At 34.1% G+C, this 21503-nt stretch overlaps 1 protein-coding gene across 2 annotated transcripts in view; it reads right to left on the bottom strand.

Moving 5' to 3' along the window:
• The window catches only part of LOC100369556 (uncharacterized), a 140023-nt gene extending 121068 nt beyond the window's left edge, over positions 1-18955 (bottom strand). Inside the window, exons 1-2 of one of the 2 annotated variants that reach the window (XM_085492549.1) lie at positions 18795-18955; positions 17086-17124 (exon numbers count right to left, since the gene is read on the bottom strand). In XM_085492549.1, coding sequence (XP_085348675.1) covers positions 17086-17124; positions 18795-18826 — 71 coding nt within the window. In that variant the 5' untranslated portion in view covers positions 18827-18955. Of the gene's footprint in view, positions 1-17085; positions 17125-18526; positions 18697-18794 lie in introns of those variants that run through there. The other variant, XM_085492552.1, reaches the window with a different exon arrangement.
• Positions 18956-21503: the final 2548 nt, after the last annotated feature.

Here is a 21503-nt window from a genome sequence, read left to right as displayed (position 1 = left end):
GAAATAAATTTCAAATCAGTATTGACATCATTAAAGATTATTTAAAAACCTTAATTAAATAAAATCACCAGTATATCAACATGTAGGACTATATATTAATTTAAGTTACCCCGATAATTGTTGATTTATTGTCCATAGCAACCGGGAATGCGAGCATGCAAACACAGAAATTATGATTATAAAATATCAATATTCGTGTAGAATAATTATATTTTTAATAATAAAACTTAGCAGAAAATAAAAAAAAAATTATACACTGGTCAGAATAATCTGCTGGTGCAAATGTTTGTATTTACGTACATGTAGAGTTTTAATTTCATATGAACTGATTTTTCTTATTATAGGCAAAAATAACAAATATTCCAACAATGAAGAAAAAATGCAGTATTATGTGATGGTATTCATGGTGACAGAAAAAAGGAAAAGGGCATTCTTTTTTTTTAATATGTAGGACCAAGAATATGTGGAGAATAAAACAGAATACAATTTAATTATAACAGTTCACCATTTCCTGGATTATTCCATTTCAACACTTTGTATGTAATCGGAGTATTATGAAATTTGCTTATCAATTTTTTATTGTTTAATAAACCATTATTTCAACAAAACAGATACTCTATTTATGCTGGTATGAAGCGGGTTACAACGCAGTTGAATAACTGCACTAAGGCTTGGTGTTGAATTGCATTACGTTCTTATTACAAAAACAAGACAAATTTGTAATTCGACTCTATTTACACCCTGATTACACCGATTTTCCTACAGGAAAAAAACAACAACTTGCTGATCTTTTTTATTTCAAATGAAAGCTAAGCTGTAAGCTTCTCATAATCTTGTTCATGAAATAGTATTTTAATTATTCGTCTTTAGTAGACCTGTGATACGAACTACAAGATTCTTGGCATAAAAGGTTACGTTAGGAATTATTTTATAGCCAGTCATTGTATGTAGGGATTGGAAGGGATGGGAAGTAGTTGACAGTATTGCCTGTTGGCTATTTGGTCAAAAACGAGCTGCCTTCTTCGCAGACAAATATTTCATCGTTAAATCCTCGAAAAGGTGATACATTGTCAACTGCATTATAATGCAAATGGGTTGTTGTGTCAGTTCTGGTTTACAATCTCTGTAATTATTGAAATGCAATATGAATATTTGTCAGTTGATGAAACTGCGATATTGTCTACTTTACACAGAATTTGTTATAATATTGTTTGATGAAAAAGAATTCAAGGAATATTATAAACGTGCACTATTTTTGCAATTTACTAAATTAGAAAAATAAATTCAATCTTTGTTATCAGTACCTTGTGCAGACAGTTTAGATAGTATGTCTTAGAGTCTGGGCAGAGAAATTTGTTTTTGCTACTATAATTTATACAAAACTAAAACATATTGCTTATTTGTTCATCTTTTCAGAGAAATGCAACAACACATTTCCTGTACAGAGAACAACTACTATTATTCAAAATTTGATTTCATTGACTGGCACAAATGCGGTATGAAATGTTTTTACATTTCTTTTTGTTAATGATCGTGTAGTCATTATTTTTGTTTTCGTTTTAATGTGAAGTTATCCTTGATGCCAATCACCCAATTTGACAAGGCAATTTCCATGCAAATTCAGTCGCTGAATAACACCGTATCCCTTATAGCTACTGTTGAACTTAAAAGTTTTCGTTTATACTGGTAGGTGTCTTAATATTAATATCATCCTGCTCATCCTAAGTTGCACTCAGATATTGTTACCATGACAACAATGCAGCTCTATGTTATCACTTTAAACAACAACTGGAAATAGAAGTCAAGGTCACTGGCCAGTTCATTGACCTTAACTCTAGTCTAGACAGTTCAGAGTACACAAGAACACTGGAGTGTGATAAACACAATACAACCTGACAAAAGAAAACACATCCATTCATTATTGCAATTTTTTTTTGTAAGCCCATTAGACGTTCCTGTTCTCCGAGTTGAATAGTAAACATAAAATATGAAAAAAGTGAGAGAAAAAAACACAAAAAACAACTATTTTTATCATTTCCTAAGGCTTAGGGGTAATCTGTAGCATATACAAAACACATCCACACAGCTGTTCACCTTTTCACACTGCACTGCACAAAGCTCAGACAATTCTATGAAAACATTTGACAATCTGTAGCTGTTATTCCCCCGCCTATCCCTCCCACCCGCAGAGTCCAACAATTCCAATAGACTGGGTATTTATGTTTCATAAAATAACCAATGAATTGAATAAAAAAGATATAAATTAGTGTGTTATTATTTATTCCCCCCTTTATACCAGGCAGAAAAATACCAGTTAAATTTTATTTTGACCTGTCTTTTATTATATAAACTATTTGAAATTATTTATGTATTTTGTAAATTCACTCACATTATTCTTGGTTGCCAATGACAACCAAAACAAACAAACACTTCGCATACTATGCAATGAAGGAACAATATGTCAGTGATTGTACTATGAAAACAATCACAAATTCCAGATTATACTCACATTATTTCTCACAGAAGAAAAGAAATATAAATAAAAAAACAAATAGTTTTGACCGGATTTTGAATAATTATTTTGCTCTGACAAATAAAACCAACTCAATTTCTGGAAGATTATATGATTTCTTTTTGGATTATTTTTTTCTCTTTAAATTTAGAATTGTTTTTTTTTTTTGTGCTATAAATTACGTTTTTTCCACTGGTTTTCTCTTGATCAGATTTATTTTTTATTTGCCACCACCTCTACACTTCTCATGAGCCAGCCGTCTTGGGATTGTTTTTCAGTGTTTTCATGTCAGAATTTAACATGTAAATGTGGAAGGATCACAGGGGAACCATTGTTTACTCCATAATTCTACATAATTTATAGAAATGGTTGCGTGTAGCACACAAATAAACTTTTATATAATGTTTGAATATTTTTAAAGTTATTTTTGACCGCCATAATTTTTTCTGACAAAATAAAAGTGCAACATTTGTATGTTTGTTTTTTTTAATATTTATTTATTTATTTATTAATTTCTAGATCAAATGGACATTTTGAAAAAAAAAAATTATTTCATGAAAGTTGTCTTTATTGTTCAAGGGGTTATTATTTCAAGAATGAAACTGTGATATTTGAAATAGACAGGACTCATAACCAATCACAATTCAGCATTGGAATCATGTGACAGACAATTTATATCACTGTGACAAAGTACTGATTGGCACACACTCTTTTCTACTAACCAATCAAAATCCTATCTTGTGTTACAGATAACTAGAAAAGAACTCATTTATCACCAGTCCTGTTTGGCCCAAAGCCAAGTTTTCTATTCTCAGATTACACTTTTCTGCAAAGTCAATGAACTTGAACTACCCTGGGGCCAACTGCAACCAGACACTATAATTGTATGTGTTTCACATTCTCAATCAGATTAAAAGGGAATCCCTGACCTAGTTGCACAATTGAACTTGTCGCTCAAGTACATCAGTAAATGCTATTGACTTTGACAAAATGAGTGCAAGAGTAATTTACTCAACCAGAAGTTAAGTTAATTTCCGCATAATGCCTCACTTTTATTAAGTTCTATACTGTTCACGTGTCAGTCAGTCATGTGCACTGACTGGAGTGAAAGGCAAGTTACAACAGAACCAGCCTTTCCACCTTTTGTTGATTATATCCATTAGATTTATGGCTACTGTATGTTGAAAAAACATGCAAATTTGTAGTATTATTGATGTTTGTGGGTTTTACTGTCAAATGTGATGTTTTAAGCAAATCTGCTACTAGCGAGTAATAAAAAAGAACATTTTTAGAACATAATGATTGATGAATGTAACCTAAAATTAAAAAAATATTTCTCAACAGTTGAATACCCCAGCTATTATTTACTTGGCAATTAGTGAATAATATTTAGAAGTTACACACCTTCTGATTGGTGAATAATATTACAAACCCTATGATTGGTCAATAATATTTGCAGGGATTGAAATAGAATTTTTTCCCTGCATGCATAGTGTGCATGTTGAATTTGAAATTTACCTGCACTAACTTGTTGTGAAATGCACCACTTTTAAATAAAATTGACGGGTTCTCGATTGATGCGATTGTGAAAGAATTTTATTTTTTCTAGTTGTCTCACAATCTTGGTTGAACTTAATTTAGACTTAGTGAATATAATGAGAAAATGTGTTAATTTCTACATGCACAGCGTGCACATTATATTTTGAGTTTATTTGCACGAGCTAATAATCTATGTGCATAGTGCAGTGTGCACCAGGGTATTTCGATCCCTGATTTGGCAGTTACACACCTTGTGATTGGTCAATAATATTTGGCAGTTACACACCTTGTGATTGGTCAATAATATTTGGCAGTTACACACCTTGTGATTGGTCAATAATATTTGGCAGTTACACACACACCTTGTGATTAGTGAGTAATATGTGACAGCTACACACCATGTGATTGGTGAATAATCATTATACTACATTTTTTTATGTCCTGCAATCTTCAAATTAAAACATAATCATGTATAGCAAGATTGAGGTCGGTCTTCTTGTAATAAAAATCACTGATATATAAACTAGTGTAAAACAATAAATTTTCAGCCCTATAAATTTTCCTAATTTGGCTATTTTAGACATTCAAGTGAAATACATTTTGTGAAAAGTAGTTGTGACTCCTTCCATGAATAGTGCTACAAACGATTTTCTCACACAAAATCTACAACATTTTTCTTTCACAAAATAAAATCAGTTTACACTCATCATTCCAAAATCTGGATACAATGAATTACATGAAAAAAAGAATGTTTTTCTACATAAAATATTTATAAATGTTTTATAAACTTGGCAGTTGAAAACAACTTGACAAATCACAACGCATTAACATATGGATGCATGGCAGTTAATCAACCAATGAATGAAGGAAACATGAAAGGAATTGTGGGTAATATGTGTTACAAAATGGCTTTTTTATAGCCAATGAAAGCATGTTCTTTGGATTTGAATGACGCCTGAGCTTCATAAATGTTCATGCCTTTATGAAATTCACTGTACTTTTGAAACTAACTGAACTACATGAATGTAATAAATAACCCAGTATTGACTTATTTAACAATTGTCACTCTCTTGACTTTTATGACATATTTTTGATCAGTTTTAAGTATTCTTATATACATTACCTTTGAATATTTGTAAGAATATTTCTGATAATTTGACTAGTTTATAATTATGGTAGGGACATGATGTTTTACTAGCTCTTTTTGAGCTATTTATCATGTTCCACACCATAATGACAAAGTATTATGTATTTAGCAAGTACCCAATTGTATTTACTTTATGGTGAAATAAAATATACAAATACAAAAAATACAAATGTAATTCACCAAGAAGGTTTAGTAAATGTTTATAACATCAAATAGCGATAAAAGTATGATGGCATTAGGAAAGACACTCTATTAATCAGTAAGACATTTTCCCATTGGTCAGTTGACACTCTATTTATCAGGAGGACATTTTCCTATTGGTCAGTTGACACTCCATTAATCAGTAAGACATTTTCCTATTGGTCAGTTAGCACAGCCACAGCTTGTCTTCTGACAAGTGAAGAGATAACCATTTCAATACAGAGAGAATGATAATTTGTGTTTCAGTTTCAGTTCTCATAGAGTGTGCCAAGCATCGCTGTTGAGGAGCATATTCGTACAATGATTTCGATCAGCTGAGTGGCTTGTCTGACTGCCGTTTCACAGTCTCTCGTATTTGCAGTGTGCAAGTGGTCAAACAAACGCTTGTTTGTCAGCTACTTTACTAACTGAACAAACGCGCCCAATTACCAGTCAGCCCAGTTTCTATTTGCTTTGTCACTACTTCACAACTTTAACCACTGTTTGGTTGCAAAACATCTCAGTTGACACTGATGGCATTTACCATGTAAAACAATACAACCTGGTTGCTAGGGTCTGAATTTTTATCACATTTTGATCTTAATTATTTTTTCATATGACATATGGAAAAATGATTTAAAGGAAAAGGCTTTTTAAATTCACAGTAGCTGTATTCAACATTTTTCAACGAAATTTTCACCAAAACCTCACCAATACTCCCTAACTAGCTCATAATTTTTATGAATTATTACTTCCCAACTAGCTTATAAGTCTAATTACTCAATACTCCCTAACTAGCTCATAATTTTTATGAATTATTACTTCCCAACTAGCTTATAAGTCTAATTACTCAATACTCCATAACTAGCTCATAATTTTTATGAATTATTACTTCCCAACTAGCTTATAAGTCTAATTACTCAATACTCCCTAACTAGCTCATAATTCTTATGAATTATTACTTCCCAACTAGCTTATAATTCTAATTACTCAATACTCCCTAACTAGCTCATAATTTTTATGAATTATTACTTCCCAACTAGCTTATAAGTCTAATTACTCAATACTCCCTAACTAGCTCATAATTTTTATGAATTATTACTTCCCAACTAGCTTATAATTCTAATTACTCAATACTCCCTAACTAGCTCATAATTTTTATGAATTATTACGGTACTTCCCAACTAGCTTATAATTCTAATTACTCAATACTCCCTAACTAGCTCATAATTCTTGTGAATTATTACTTCCCAACTAGGCTATAATTCTAATTACTCAATACTCCCTAACTAGCTTATAATTCTAAAGACTCAACCTTACCAAACTAGCTTATAATTATAAAAAATAGCTCATAATAATGACCTCAATACTCCCTAACTAGCTCAGAATTATAATGACATAATGACTCTCTAACTTGTTCATAAATATTACATTCTCAACACTAAACTATCAAAAACAAATGTAAACAATTTTATAATCAATTATATTGGCTAGAGCATTCCAATGCAGTGTTTTCAATCAACACAATTTTTAGTGGATCAAATAGTTCACTAAATATCATAGCGATATAATGAAAGTCAATCTGAGTCTACTTTATGCATACTCTAGCAACTCAGAAACGTTCCCTTTGCATTTCGTTTCGTCAAATTGATTTTTCGTACATGTTTGGGGCTAGACATTTGCGTGTAACTTGCATGGCATTATTGAGTTACTGCGCAAACAAGGTTTCACCGTCTGCAGTTTTCTGTAATTCAATGTGCTAAGCCTTCTTTTCAACTGTGTACTACTCTACGACGGCGTTTTTGTTTTTCAAAATGTCATTGCGGTTTAGGAAAAACGAATTACCGCCCCTCTAAGAATTGATTTTCCGGAGGCAGAGGCGGCAGCTGTGGACTGACTATATGAATGTTTGCGTCATTCTGCACTCATTGGAATGTTCTCTGTATACAGTTCTCAGTTATATAAAAGAAGAAAAAAAAGACTGTGAAAAGTTGGTGAACCCACACCGCTTAAAGAAATTATGTGATTACTACTCACACATCTATGGTGAAATCTATTAAATATAAAACATTGATACAAGCCACATTCCCCTACGAGTAAAACCCTGAGGGAATCATTGACATGTTCGCATATCCAAACACAGATACCAAAGCTTTTTACTTTACTCAATCTACTGGTTTCATTTACACTTAAAAGCCCAAGATTGTTATCTCTTACACAAGAAAAAATATATTGTATAAAGAATAGTTCATTTTATATATTTTCCTGAAAAGAAGAACAGTAGGAACAATACACCCTGTTGTAAAAACATAATCTGTAGAAAAAAAAGAGAGAATTAGAAAAAAAATCTATCCTATCGCACATTTCCTTGAAGCCATTCCATCATACCATGAATTAATCATATTTAATTTAAATTAATTATCATGATAATTACTTTTCCTTTCAAAAATGATGCTAGCAATTATTAATATTTCATGTATTTCTCACTTTGAAAAGCTTTATACAAGATAACATTCACCAGTGTCACTGACTTGTACATAAAGTATAGATGTTTGGAGTCGGTAAACTGGATTGCAAAACAACTTACTGCACAGTGTGGTACACTCTGACCACAGGTCAAAGGTTGTAACCGAAAGCTTACATCTGTAGTGTTTTTTTTCTTACTCTGTTTTATTAACAGAACTAGTTATGGAGACAGACAGACAAGACAATATCAAGAAGTGATTACAATTGTGAGCTGTGTATTTCCCTCGACGGGTTTAAGCGGGAACACATCACTTGATACTTGCTCTTCGTATTCCCAACAGTTTTATTTCGTGAGTCAACTTATCATTTTCAACGTACTGAATTGACCTCCCTTGTTGGCAGACAATTGCACCATGAAAAATTTCAAAGCCCCTAATAAAAAAAAAATGTAATGACCCCAAAACATCGCAATGTGCGAATACGTCAAGTTCGAACAGGTTGAATCAGATACAGTATAGTAAACATATAATGATAGACATCACAATAGAAAAACTCATTTTGCCAGATACTATATTTGAATAAATTGGCATGCAGACAAATGAGGCGTTTGATATTGCAGTCTTTATAAGCTTCGTGCAGTGTCACATTTATTTCTACTGTAGTAACGATTTCAGTTTTAACCTTTTCACCACTAGAATTTCTTGCCTTAAATTTTTCTTCGTTTTTTCTCATATTTTTCAATATTCCTGGAAATGAAATTTGAGAGCCAACAGACAAAATTTGAGTAAATTTTCAGATTTCACTCCAAAAAATTGGCTATTTTGGTCCCAATCTACTGAAGGAAAGTGCAGACTATAAAGGGGATTATTTTGTGAATTTGTGATGAAAAGAGGGAACTGGCAGTGTAAAGGCTAAGATCATAACTAACTTTCATCATACCACAAATACAAATTTACTCAATATTTATGTGTACTGAATACTGTTAACAACTTTATTTTAGATGGAATGAATTTTCACTGAAAAAACTTTTTGAGGGTTTTGTATGGAATTTATTTTCTCTGATTTTTGATGAGTTGAATGTAAAATATAAGGAAAAAGGTAAATTTGCTGGATTTTATTTCCACTGAACCACCACTTCTGTGAATATAGCATAAAAGTAGTAGGTCAAAAGCTGTAAATATAAAATATGTATTTAATTATTACTGTAATCAACATTAATTTCCTGAGAAACAAATTTTCACAAATTTTGGAGGTCAGTTAAAATAATATGTTGCAGCAGTAAAAATGTTAATAGGATTTAAAGGCAAAGTGCAGTCACAGCGACTTTCGCAAAATGTTATCCCCCATAACGCCAGTAAATCATCAAATCCTAGCTGCAAAAAATTAAAAACACTATTCAATATATGGCATACCTGATTCTGTCTGAAGTTTAGATATTAACACATTGTGATTTTAAGGTTATGGAAATTGCTGCGAGTACAAATCTTGCAGAAGTAGAATTCTGATGCAGCATTTGTGTGGTCTTTGTTGCATCAGATTCTTCAGCCATTATTTTTTTAACAAAGATGACAAAATGGGTATTTTTTGCTAGACTCTTATAACGTAATCAAAATGACCATAACGGTGCCAGTATTATCCAAAACAGAAATCCTCAGCATTTATGCATCTTAGAGGGAATCGATGGAAATCCTTCGATGAATTAAATCTCAAAGAAAAACAGAAGAAAATAACAGATTGTTTTGGCTTGTCGCCGGATTGCCAATCCCACTGGAGTCGGACAGCTCATGATATAGGCAATGCCTCATTGAAAAGTGAGCTTAGCAGCAGCATGGCATTTGTCAGTCATAAGACAAATAACCTCAGAGAGATATGTGTGCGTATGATGATATATACTTTACCACTAGGGTCCATCAAGGTACAGTCAGAGAGACAGTGTGGTGTTAAATTGAACATTGTTAATGAAAACTGCATTTTATAAAGGGGGAAATTATACACCTAGTAAGAGCTAACACGACTCCAAATATACATTTATGGAACCATTATACTGGGTATATTTCCAACAGATGAGGTTGGTTGATTGCATTTGTCTGATACATCCAACGCTGTGGTGGTTAACTAGGGCTAGACCCTGACAACAGTTTCACCCTCCTTAAATAACATACATCCTATTTGAGGGGGAGGGGATGCTTTTAATTACTCCATTGATATTTTGTTTTATTTCACTTTTTATTTTTAAGTGCCAGCTATTACCCTCAATATTTAATCTTAACAATTACTGTGAAAAACTTTATTTCTGCTTGGAATTTTTTTTTCACTATTTTCACTGAAGGGATCATTCAGTGAAAATAAAATCCAGCGAATATACCTTTTTTTATATTTTACATTCAACTCATCAAAAATCAGTGAAAATAAATTGCATACAAAAACACCCAAAAAGTCTTTTCAGCGAAAATTAATTCAAGCTAAAATAAAGTATTTTACAGTACAGTACGCTTGCTTAAAACATTGTTTGAGATCTCATTCTTGTACACAGTATATCATCCAAAGTGTGCTCAATGACTCTCATTTGAGAAGTACTTTTATGGCTATAGGTATGAGCAAACAAACAACAAATTCTCCAGGGTTTCAATTCAATTCCCTTATTGACATCTAGTTTTGTTCACTTATACATTCTACGTAATCATATAATTCATGGATGCCACAAAGAGATGGGATTTGTCTTTTCTTTTGTTCAATTATTACACCTGCATTTAACAATTGGGTGACTTCTTATAACCAGGACTTCATCCCTTCTGTAACAAAAACTCAACTAAATTAGCTTTCTAAACTCATTCATTTAAAAAAAAAAATCTCAGACAAAAAACATTGCCAACATTTGTTAAAGTTAATAAATACAAATGTACACTCTCCCCCAAGCATCCTATCTCCCCACGCCGAATAAATTAGTGAACTTTAGACAGTCCATGTTACCATTAAACCACATATACCCTGCAGCTTAATTCAGAATGCTAGAAGAGATTTATGTAGCAACTGGCCTGGCAGGAAATGTCTGCTTTGCCTCTAGATGTTTGTCCCTTATACAATTCACAGGCATGTCACAGAAGTTGAAAAAATTAAATATTAAAATACTGTACTTAAGAAACCAAGATACCGCTCATTGATAACTGTCAGAAATGAGAGATGACATATTATATTTATGATATAATTTGGTTTATTTTTAATGCATTCACCTAGTCGTGTGTACATAATTAGTGATTTTCAGTTCAAATGCAAGATCTTGCATATTGCTTAAAAGACATGGACCGAACGTCTGCTGCAAACATTTTTTCATAGCTCAAAGTCGAAAGGCCAATCTTTGACAGGGGAATATTGTGTTGAGATACCCTTACTTTATCGAAATTGACCATCATCAAATGTATATAGCACATTATTATGCGTGGAAATATCCCCAAAAATACTTTTGCGTTTGTCAAGTCCCATGTGATGTTTGAAGCCCCCATGATGCTATGACCTTTGTTTGTTCTGTTTTTACGTTCGATTTTACGTTGGGATCTCACAGTGAACAGAAAATGGTCTATTCTGCTCACAGAATACTACGAATATATGTTTTAATTTGTTTTTAAATTTTTGAATGCTAAAGTCAATTTTTGTCTTATTTTTATTCCCGATGGGCAAAGCTATATCACAGAATTTTCCATGTTGCTTGGACACACCACTGTACCATGTTTTTCTATGGGCTCTGCGCAATCTGCTGTGGAACGCCAGTCGAACAGCCAATGAAAACAGCTAAAATCAAGAAAACAGCCCAAACTCAACTTGGAGACAATCCTGAACAACCAAATTTACATATGTTGCACATCTTGTTCAGGAGGGTAAAACCATTGTTTTAATCGGTGATGGTTGCCAAGCAGTGAAAATGCCCTGATGTCTACTCCCAAGAATATAATTTTTGTTAAATATTGATCATAACCTATAAGTAATTAAAAATTATGTCCATATGGTTTCAAATTAACAAAGAAATTATATAAAAAATATATAAAATATGTGAAAAATGATGGTGCATTCACAAAATACAGAAAAAAAATCTAAAATACAAAAAAAAAAAAACCATAATAATTTTTTTTTGTAGCATATCCTTCACTCACATACAGATTGAATCAGCAATATGGTGATTTATATGCTATATTTTACATGATTATGTCCCTCAATAAAACTGCGATCCTATAATCTCCACGTATATGTTTTTACTGTATTTATAACGTAAACGAGAGAATTGTAATAGATTGGTGTATTTCCTCCATTACAATTTTGTAGTTACTAAATCTATTTATAGGTAAACATATATCAAATGAACAGTACTACATTTTTCAATATAATTTTACTATAATAAAATTGTTGTACAAATTGTAAAATTGCAAACATATCTAACGAATTCCAGTTCTCTCTGAGCAGTAAAGATATGAACATCACACCAGGGAGTCATTAAATTAAAGAAATATCAGAAGGAGGTATTTTTTTGACAGATCCTAAGAAACAACAGTTCAAGACATGATAATACCCAAGTGACTGGCTACTGAGTTAAAATGCAAGAACACACTGGAGATGAGGTGTGTAGAATAGGCTGAGGTCCGTCAAAAAAGGAATACATGCATACTAAACCTTTTTATTTATAAACTGATGCTAGCATGTTTTTGCTATCTACTCAAGCATGAAGAAAATCCTTACTGTCAATGAAATGAGGAATCAACCAATCACAGTAGTGGTTATTGTTAAAGAAATTCTGAATCAACCAATGGTATTAGTGGTTATGTCAATGAAATTCTGAATCAACCAATGGTAGTAGTGGTTACTGTCAATGAAATGAGGAATCAACCAATGGTAGTAGTGGTTACTGTCAATGAAATGATCAATCAATCAATGGTAGTAGTGGTTACTGTCAATGAAATTATCAATCAACCAATGGTAGAAGTGGTTACTGTCAATGAAATTATGAATCAACCAATGATAGTAGTGGTTACTATCAATGAAATTATGAATCAACCAATGGTAGTAGTGGTTACTGTCAATGAAATGAGGAATCAACCAATGGTAGTAGTGGTTACTGTCAATGAAATGATCAATCAACCAATGGTAGTAGTGCTTACTGTCAATGAAATTATGAATCAACCAATGGTTGTAGTGGTTACTGTCAATGAAATGAGGAATCAACCAGTGGTAGTAGTGGTTACTGTCAATGAAATGAGGAATAAACCATTGGTAGCAGTGGTTATTGTCAATGAAGTTATGAATCAACCAATGATAGTAGTGGTTGCTGTCAATGAAATTATGAATCAACCAATGATAGTAGTGGTTACTGTCAATGAAATGAGGAATCAACCAATGGTAGTAGTGGTTACTGTCAATGAAATTATCAATCAACCAATCACAATAGTGGTTATTGCCAATGAAATTATGAATCAACCAATGGTAGTAGTGGTTACTGTCAATGAAATTAGGAATCAACCAATGGTAGTAGTGGTTACTGTCAAATTATGAATCAACCAATCACAGTAGTGGTTATTGCCAATGAAATTATGAATCAACCAATGGTAGTAGTGGTTACTGTCAATGAAATGAGGAATCAACTAATGGTAGTAGTGGTTACTGTCAATGAAATTATGAATCAACCAATCACAGTAGTGGTTATTGCCAATGAGATAATGAATCAACCAATGGTAGTAGGGGTTACTGTCAATGAAATGAGGAATCAACCAATGGTAGTAGTGGTTACTGTCAATGAAATTATGAATCAACCAATGGTAGTAGTGGTTACTGTCAATGAAATTATGAATCACCCAATCACAGTAGTGGTTATTGCCAATGAGATTATGAATCAACCAATGGTAGTAGTGGTTACTGTCAATGAAATGAGGAATCAACCAGTGGTAGTAGTGCTTATTGTCAATGAAATGAGGAATCAACCAGTGGTAGTAGTGGTTATTGTTAATGTAATTATGAATCAACCAATGATTTTGGTTCATGGCGAGCATTCAGACAGCCAATCTCAGCATGTGCCATGTTTTGTTACTGACTCTCTCTTTGGACTGAGATAAAGTTTTTTTTGGCACATGCAGATCTAAATCAATACAAAAATTTCTTGATTGATCCATATCGTCCTAGATCTAAATCAATGCAGCAATTCCTTGATTGATTCAAATCATCCTATATCTAAATTAATACAGCAATTCCATCATTGATTGATTCAAATCATCTCAGATCTAAATCAATACAGCAATTCCTTCATTGATTCAAATCATCTCAGATCTAAATCTATACAGATATTCCTTGATTGATTCAAATCATCTCATATCTAAATCAATACAGCGATTCCTTGATTGATTCAAATCATCTCAGATCTAAATCAATACAGCAATTCCTTGATTGATTCACATCATCTCAGATCTAAATCAATACAGCAATTCCTTGATTGATTCAAATCATCCCAGATCTAAATCAATACAGCAATTTCTTGATTGATCCAAATCATAATCTCTCTAGATTGATACAAGGGTTGTGTATGGACACAATCACATCAGACCCTTAATTTCCTTACTATTAAATCTTTCATGTAAAGATTTAATTTAGTGATATACAGTGAATTTCAAACGACAGTTGAAAACAACTTGTCCAATCACAATAACAGATGGATTGCAGTAAATCAGACAATGAAGATAACCTGCAAAGACTCATGGGTAATGGGTGTCACCAAATAGCTTCTATAGTCTATAAAAGCATTTTCTTTGGATTGGAATGAAGTGCAAGGGTCCTCGAGGGTGATTGTTTTATAAATATTTTATAAATTTTCATAAAAAACATTCATGCTATATACTGCATTTTAAAACTTATTTCATAATTCAAGAGTGTTTCAGAGATTCATTTCATAATATTCATTGTGACTCTGTGTCTTCCAAACCCAAGTGAATAAAGTTTACAGCTACAATAATTTTGGTTATTCTCTGACTCGCGCAATTCATGAAAATCTTGTGAAATTATTATGTAACCAAATTTTATCTGTTTTTCTATAATTTCCTTGTTAATTTGAAACTATATTTGAAACTCAACCAAGTATGCTAGCCAATAGGAGTACAGTAGATAAACCAAATACTCCGATCTGATTACGCTAGCCTAACTGAATATATATTCACCTACTATGTACGCTAACCTAACTATTAAAGTTTATAAAATTGAATGGTGAATAACTGTCTAGAAAAAGTAATGAAATTTATATTATTTGTGAGAAAAAAAGATTTTTTTATGCAAATATACGTTATCATCATTATGATCATTATCTCATATACCGGTATATAGATAATTAAAGCTTGTAAAAGTTTGTACGTGTGTGTGTGTGCGTGAGTGGGTGGTGGTGGGTTGCACTGTGTATGTTTTTTTTTGAGGGGTGGCATGTTTCAATTTTGTGTTTATCTCAAAATATATAGAATATTGGGTTTTTGCAGTTTACAAAACAACCTCCAACTATGCAACAATATTTGTACTAAGCCAAGTGATCTTGATACTGTTTTTCTAACAACTTAGCCATAACTAACTGGTGTGAAATAGAAAATGGCTCTAAACAGCTGTTTTCACTTTTCCCCCTTTCTTCATAATGTATTTCTTTTAGCATGTTCAGAACTTCAAATTTTTTGTTTAAAGAGTGGTTGGTGGTTATCATGCGGCATGTGTTCGAATTTTACGTAAATATGCATTGGAACGCTATTTTAAAACTTTAATGAAAGAAATCAAATAGGAAGCTGAAACGATTGCAAACGGTGAAACGATTACCAGCATTCAGATGTACTGGAAATTGTATACAAGTTGACCCTGATGCATCAGAACTGCCTTTAACTAAATCACAGTCCCTCTATCGATAGAGGGACTGTGACTAAATATAACAATTCAAAATTATGATGAAACGTATTATTTGTATATCGTTTACCAATCATCATTTTTCTTCAAAATTTAACTAAACTATTTTTTTCAAATTATTAGAGATTTTTAGCAATTAACCCTCAGGAAATTATTTTTTTGTGAAAATGGACGTACCATTACCCAATGAGGACAATTTGACATGGAGGTTTGGAATGAAAAAGATGAAGAAAGTTGACATTTAGGATTTATATACCTCAATGAAAACAAAATACAAAAGCCTGACAATGGGAATTATCTTATCCCCCTACCACAATACTTAGGTATTTAGAGTAAGTATCATAACACCCAGAAGAATAGTTTTATAGTAACGATTTGTATGGCAACATTATTGAGAGACATCTGATGAAATAAATAGTTATATATAACACTACTTGACCCAGTTTGGTAAATCCTCAGCATTTGTAGATGTGTATGGCACATAGAACACACTCCTACTGACAAAATTACTTTTGGAATTAAAGACGCAAGCAAATAGGAAAAGGGGATTGATATTGTCGCTTGATTTGGATGCAAATTGGGTCGATAAAGATCTATAAATAAGAATAAATATTTCATTTATGACACTTTTCTAATCCGATCAACCACTGGAACAAATGAAACCAATATGTGCACAATGTGGCAGAAATCGGGGATTTTAAGTAGCCAACAAAAAAAAAGCTTCTAATATAACAGTTTGAAGTAGAAAAAAATGGTGGGAAGACAGGACAATCCAACCCCCATTCAGTCACGGCTTGAAATATGGATTGATAGTTTAAAAAATAAAATATATCTAATTTTGAGGATGCTATATTCGTAAAGAGGGGGAGAAAATCTGTAACAACTCTGATCTCTCTTGTATGAAAGTGTGAGAAATCTTGTAGTAAAAAACTCGGAATGATAATTATGTATTCTGCGCCTGGCTTGCAGGTCAGAAACTTTAACCCACGATACTATAATAGACAGGAAAACCTCATTTATATATACAACAGAATTGCTGTGATTTCACTTACAGTACTCGACATACACTGTAATTGGCTTTGTTCAACGATTAAAGTGACTAATAAATACTCGGCTATGTTTTCTGGATTTTCTTCAAACGCGCCAGATAAGGATACACGGTCAATGAGGCTGAGTGAATTGAAAACATGCATTTCACGGAACCGTTGATATACTCATTGTGTTGTGTTTCTGTGGCGACTGTACAAGTTTTAGCTATGAAAAGAATATCCCCAAAAGCACAAGAATCATAGTAACAAAGTAACATTAGATCTTTCGAAATTACGCTGACATGTCTTACCGCTGGTTCCTCTCTGGTGGATCTGTTTGATTATTTCCCCTATAATAAAGACAAATAAAACAACCGTCAATAGAAGAGTCAGTGAAAAAATAGTTGGTTTGGGCAAAGACACTTTGTCTTGATAAACTACGTCCATCGCACGATCTACATGTATTATCATCGATAAAACTGGAGTGGAGTGGCAATACCAAAAAATACCAGTAAGCTATTAAAAATTCTATTAATTAGATAGTTTGTTTCCATGCAATTCGATGATATTTACTAATGCTCGTCGTATAAATAAATTTGGCAACATTGTTTTGGACGATAAACTTGAAATCGTGTACATTCGCGTACATCTATTTAGAAATATATACGACTGTGCAGGTTTTGGCAAAACCCCGACAACAAGCGCCATATTAAAATATTTTTGCTCTGGGAGAAAAATATTTTTTACTATGCTTTTTAGAAATGCATATACACAGTCTCAAGAGAAGCGATATACGGAAACGTGCACGCAACTTGTATCTACTTGAAAAATAGTCGTTCAAAATGGCCGTGTACGAGAATTTGTGTCTTGGTTTTGTCAGGGAATGTTCATTCGGGTTCAGCATACCTCATTTGCGTTCATATTATAAAGAGAACGATGTCAATGCCGCCGAATCAGTGTCTTTGTTTTTATTTATGACGTGCTCAAAACAAATCACGATGAACGGAAAGTGGGACGAAGCGACAGCGATGGTGCGGACGACGGGTACAAATAACCCGGATATTTTGAAAATTCGAAAAGGTCACAAAATAGTTTCATTTCTTTAGTATCCGAGTCGGAAAAATAAAATAACGGTTATCAACAACTTAAACACTAACTTGACCCGACTTTAATGTTCCATATAAAAACAATTACATTAGCACCCGTTTGATAGGACCCTGTCAGACTTGTTTACTCGTCTGCTAGGGTGAACGTCCCGCTATAATTCCATGGTATAGTTTTCCCGTGTTCAGTTATGCAGTCGGTAAACTAATTGGGTTACGGAATTCCAAATCAGGTCTTGGTAGCACACGGGTCTACAGGGATCTCAAAAAACACAGGCTGGTTTTCTGTTCCTCGCCGGCCATTGCTCTGCCCATGGGCTTACTTAAAATCAGAACCGAATCGGAAAGGATTAAATGTCAAAAAGCATTTACACAAATCCCCCCTGTTTGTCAAGCTTTGAGTGGGACATTTCTGTGCCTCGAAGTGCGGAGAAATGTCCCAGAAATGCACCCATCCCCGCCCGCCTATGGGCGTACCATTACCCAATGAGGACAATTTAACATGGAGGTTTGGAATGAAAAAGGCGTAATATTATGCAATCGTGGTACTATTTGAGGGCAGACACAAGCGCGCCGCACTGTACACACGTCTATTGAGCGCAGTTCCAGTGAGTGTGCAGCTGTCAGTCGCTCTACACACAATACTTACCGATTACTTGCCATCACGTCCTACGGAAAAGGTTTTTAAAATGCAAGGACTCGGCTCTGTGTGTCAGTGTAAACTTGGAAAACCGATCACACACCCCCACGCTTTCCAAGCCACGCGAGGCTACACGACAGTGCATCATATATAAACCTATCCCAATATACACTTAAGCTTAGTCCACTTCCAGACAGCGTAGAGGACACATGAGGACATGTAATTTGCATAAAGCTGCACAGACCCGAATGCGCTTTATAATTGGAACACGACTTACCTCGGACTCTTGGTCTTCTTCGCCGGGGCCATTATACTACTCGTTCTACGACAAAATGTCCGAGTGATGTTTCAGAGAGACGAGAAAATCTCCGCCGTTGTCTTTGCACATATTGTATCTAGCTAAGCAGCTTTAGTGGGGCCTTATTTTCGGGGTGAACTCATCTGTTTGAATCGCAGGTCCTCAGCGTATTGCGGCGAATCGAGCAGATTACTGAACATCAGCATAAAAACCCGGGAGAATGCCGCTTTCTGATTAGTCCACTATGACGTTATGCGGATTGTGATTGGTCGGTTTAATTATGCGGTCCGCGGTTTCTGTCTGGAGGTCGCACGTCTGCTTTGCAATCTACCGTTCTCACTCCCCACATATATCCACAGTCCTAGGTAATTGTCGCGGTATTATCGACATAATTAAGGAAAACACTGGAATTGTAGTTGATATTTGAAAGCACTCGAGGAGACAGACTTTGAAATTACTCTATGCATCAGTGACTCGACAGTAACAATCTGTTAAAATAGGGCTTGCTTGAGTGAATTGTAACAAAAAAATGCTGCAGGGTGAAACGCTGAAATGCAATAGAGATCGGAGAGTCTACTGTCTTAACATTTTGCATTTGCTGCGATATCTAGCTGATGCTGAAATTAGTATTTGTTTTAGTGATTCCAGTTGACAGTTTTGAATGTCAAAAGGCTTTGTACTGGTGCTGTATTGAATGGCACCCATATATAAGTACAACGTGAAAGGGAAGTGCTGTGCGCTAACAGCCAGACATGCCCTTACAATAGAGACACAACAAAACAATTGCGGTTGGAGTGCGAGCTATTGTTCTCCCTTATAATGGAGTATAATGCAAATACCGACACAGCCTTTCTCGATAATGTATCACAACATCACGGCACGCCACGGGCATGATGAACCCAGGCGATTTCATTGTTACCACTTTCCTTTGCAGTCATTCGAATAAAATGGTTAATTTTGAAAACTTTATCCCATGTTTCAGGGTATCGTAACCTTTAAAGCAATGATATAGGTCAAATCGTAGAAAATACCACGTCTTTCACAACGCGGTGATTTACCCCAGAAAATATTTTGCTTTCTGCTTCACGGTTGTTTGGACGTAATCACTCATAGTGACCGGGATCTGGTCGCGTTCGGGAAGGCGCGCAATTCCAGTAGCATAGCCATGTGGCTTTGTTAGTAAACCACTAAACGTGCACTATCAACTACAACGCCGCGATGACCAAAAGTACTTAGTATTCATAACAATCGTGCGCTGTTCATTCATTCACTTCATTCAGTCATTGGGGTTACCACGTTTTCTGAATACACATAACAGCCCGTTACACGCCGAATGCACAGTCGGTGAGCGCAACTCGGCCTTACACTTCACGTAGCAGTTTACCGGAAGCATTTAGCATTCCAGTCGCCACTTCTCATTGACTGGCTTTGCCGTATTATTGATTGTAGTTCGTCACGTTGGAAACACATGTAAAGCAGTTCGTGGTGATGGGCATATGCGTTAGGAGATTCTAAATTTATCCGCTCCGATTTCCCCAAATCAATTAAATTTAATGTTGTTTTCGCGACGGGCACCATTTTTACAAAGTGTCAGAAATTAAGTGTCACAAATATCTGTCGCGTAAACAAATGCATTGTCAGTAGAGAATATCTACACAAAACAAGAAAAACACATTTAGGCTGAATTTGACAGCACGCGAGATAATTATCGCATTGGCTTTATCGTTAAAACAAATCTTTCTGCAACTTCAATTCTACAGCCATCATCGTAAAACCGTCTCATGAAATTGTATTTTTTAGAACATAGTCTCGAGGTCACACTTCGCTGGCCCGACGTCATGGAATAATTCATAGATCCCGCACTTCCAAGTTCAAAGGTGAAAGCTTTTGTTTTATTGTATATGTAGTAATGGCCTTCGGGACAATACTTATTTTAGAGCGGTCGAAATGCAGCTGTGCACTTGTAGACATGTCCGCAGTTAGTTCATGAGGCGCACGACCACCGTCTCGTGCACATACGCGGCGATTGAGCCAAAACCTTTCAAGTCAAATGAAATATTTATTTGCGTAACGTTTATCGACACATCACTGACTTCGGAAAGTACAGCGATTACCAAAAAACTACAATTATAAAAGGTAAAGACAAAACTAAAGAAAAGAAAAATAACAAACTTATTAAAATAAAAAAAAATATAAAAAAACTACAAATAATAAAGGCAAATACACAATAGTATAGGTAAAACAAATCAAATAGTAATAATAAATTCTCAAATAAGTACTTAGCAATAGAAATGAGTACATTGTACAGTTGTCAATGAGAAGTAAGGAATAAATACTAGTATTTAATTACCCAAGATGCATTGTGTGGTGTGACAAACCGATATTTGGGGTTATTGGTTACGTACTTTGGACAACTTTATCACGTGATACTGAAAGGGTGGAAATAAACGACGCTTTAATATAACAACAACAAATATTGATATACGTAACAAACACTCGCTCACCGATCCACTCGGGAAAAAGAACGCTTCACGTATTTGATTGATACGTTTTATACTCCCCGTTATACGGATGTCATTGTGGGAAATATTAAATATTAATTAAAATTACAGTTACGAAAGATAAGGAAGGTGAAACAAATAGAAAGTTTATCGGGAGCCCAAAACGAACGTCAAGCTTCTATAGCTA

The sequence above is a fragment of the Saccoglossus kowalevskii genome, chromosome 2, assembly GCF_978046115.1.
Source record: "Saccoglossus kowalevskii chromosome 2, keSacKowa6.1, whole genome shotgun sequence".
Lineage (NCBI taxonomy): Eukaryota > Metazoa > Hemichordata > Enteropneusta > Harrimaniidae > Saccoglossus > Saccoglossus kowalevskii.
Note: the sequence above shows the minus strand (reverse complement) of the source record. Positions and strands in the feature narration are given on the sequence as shown.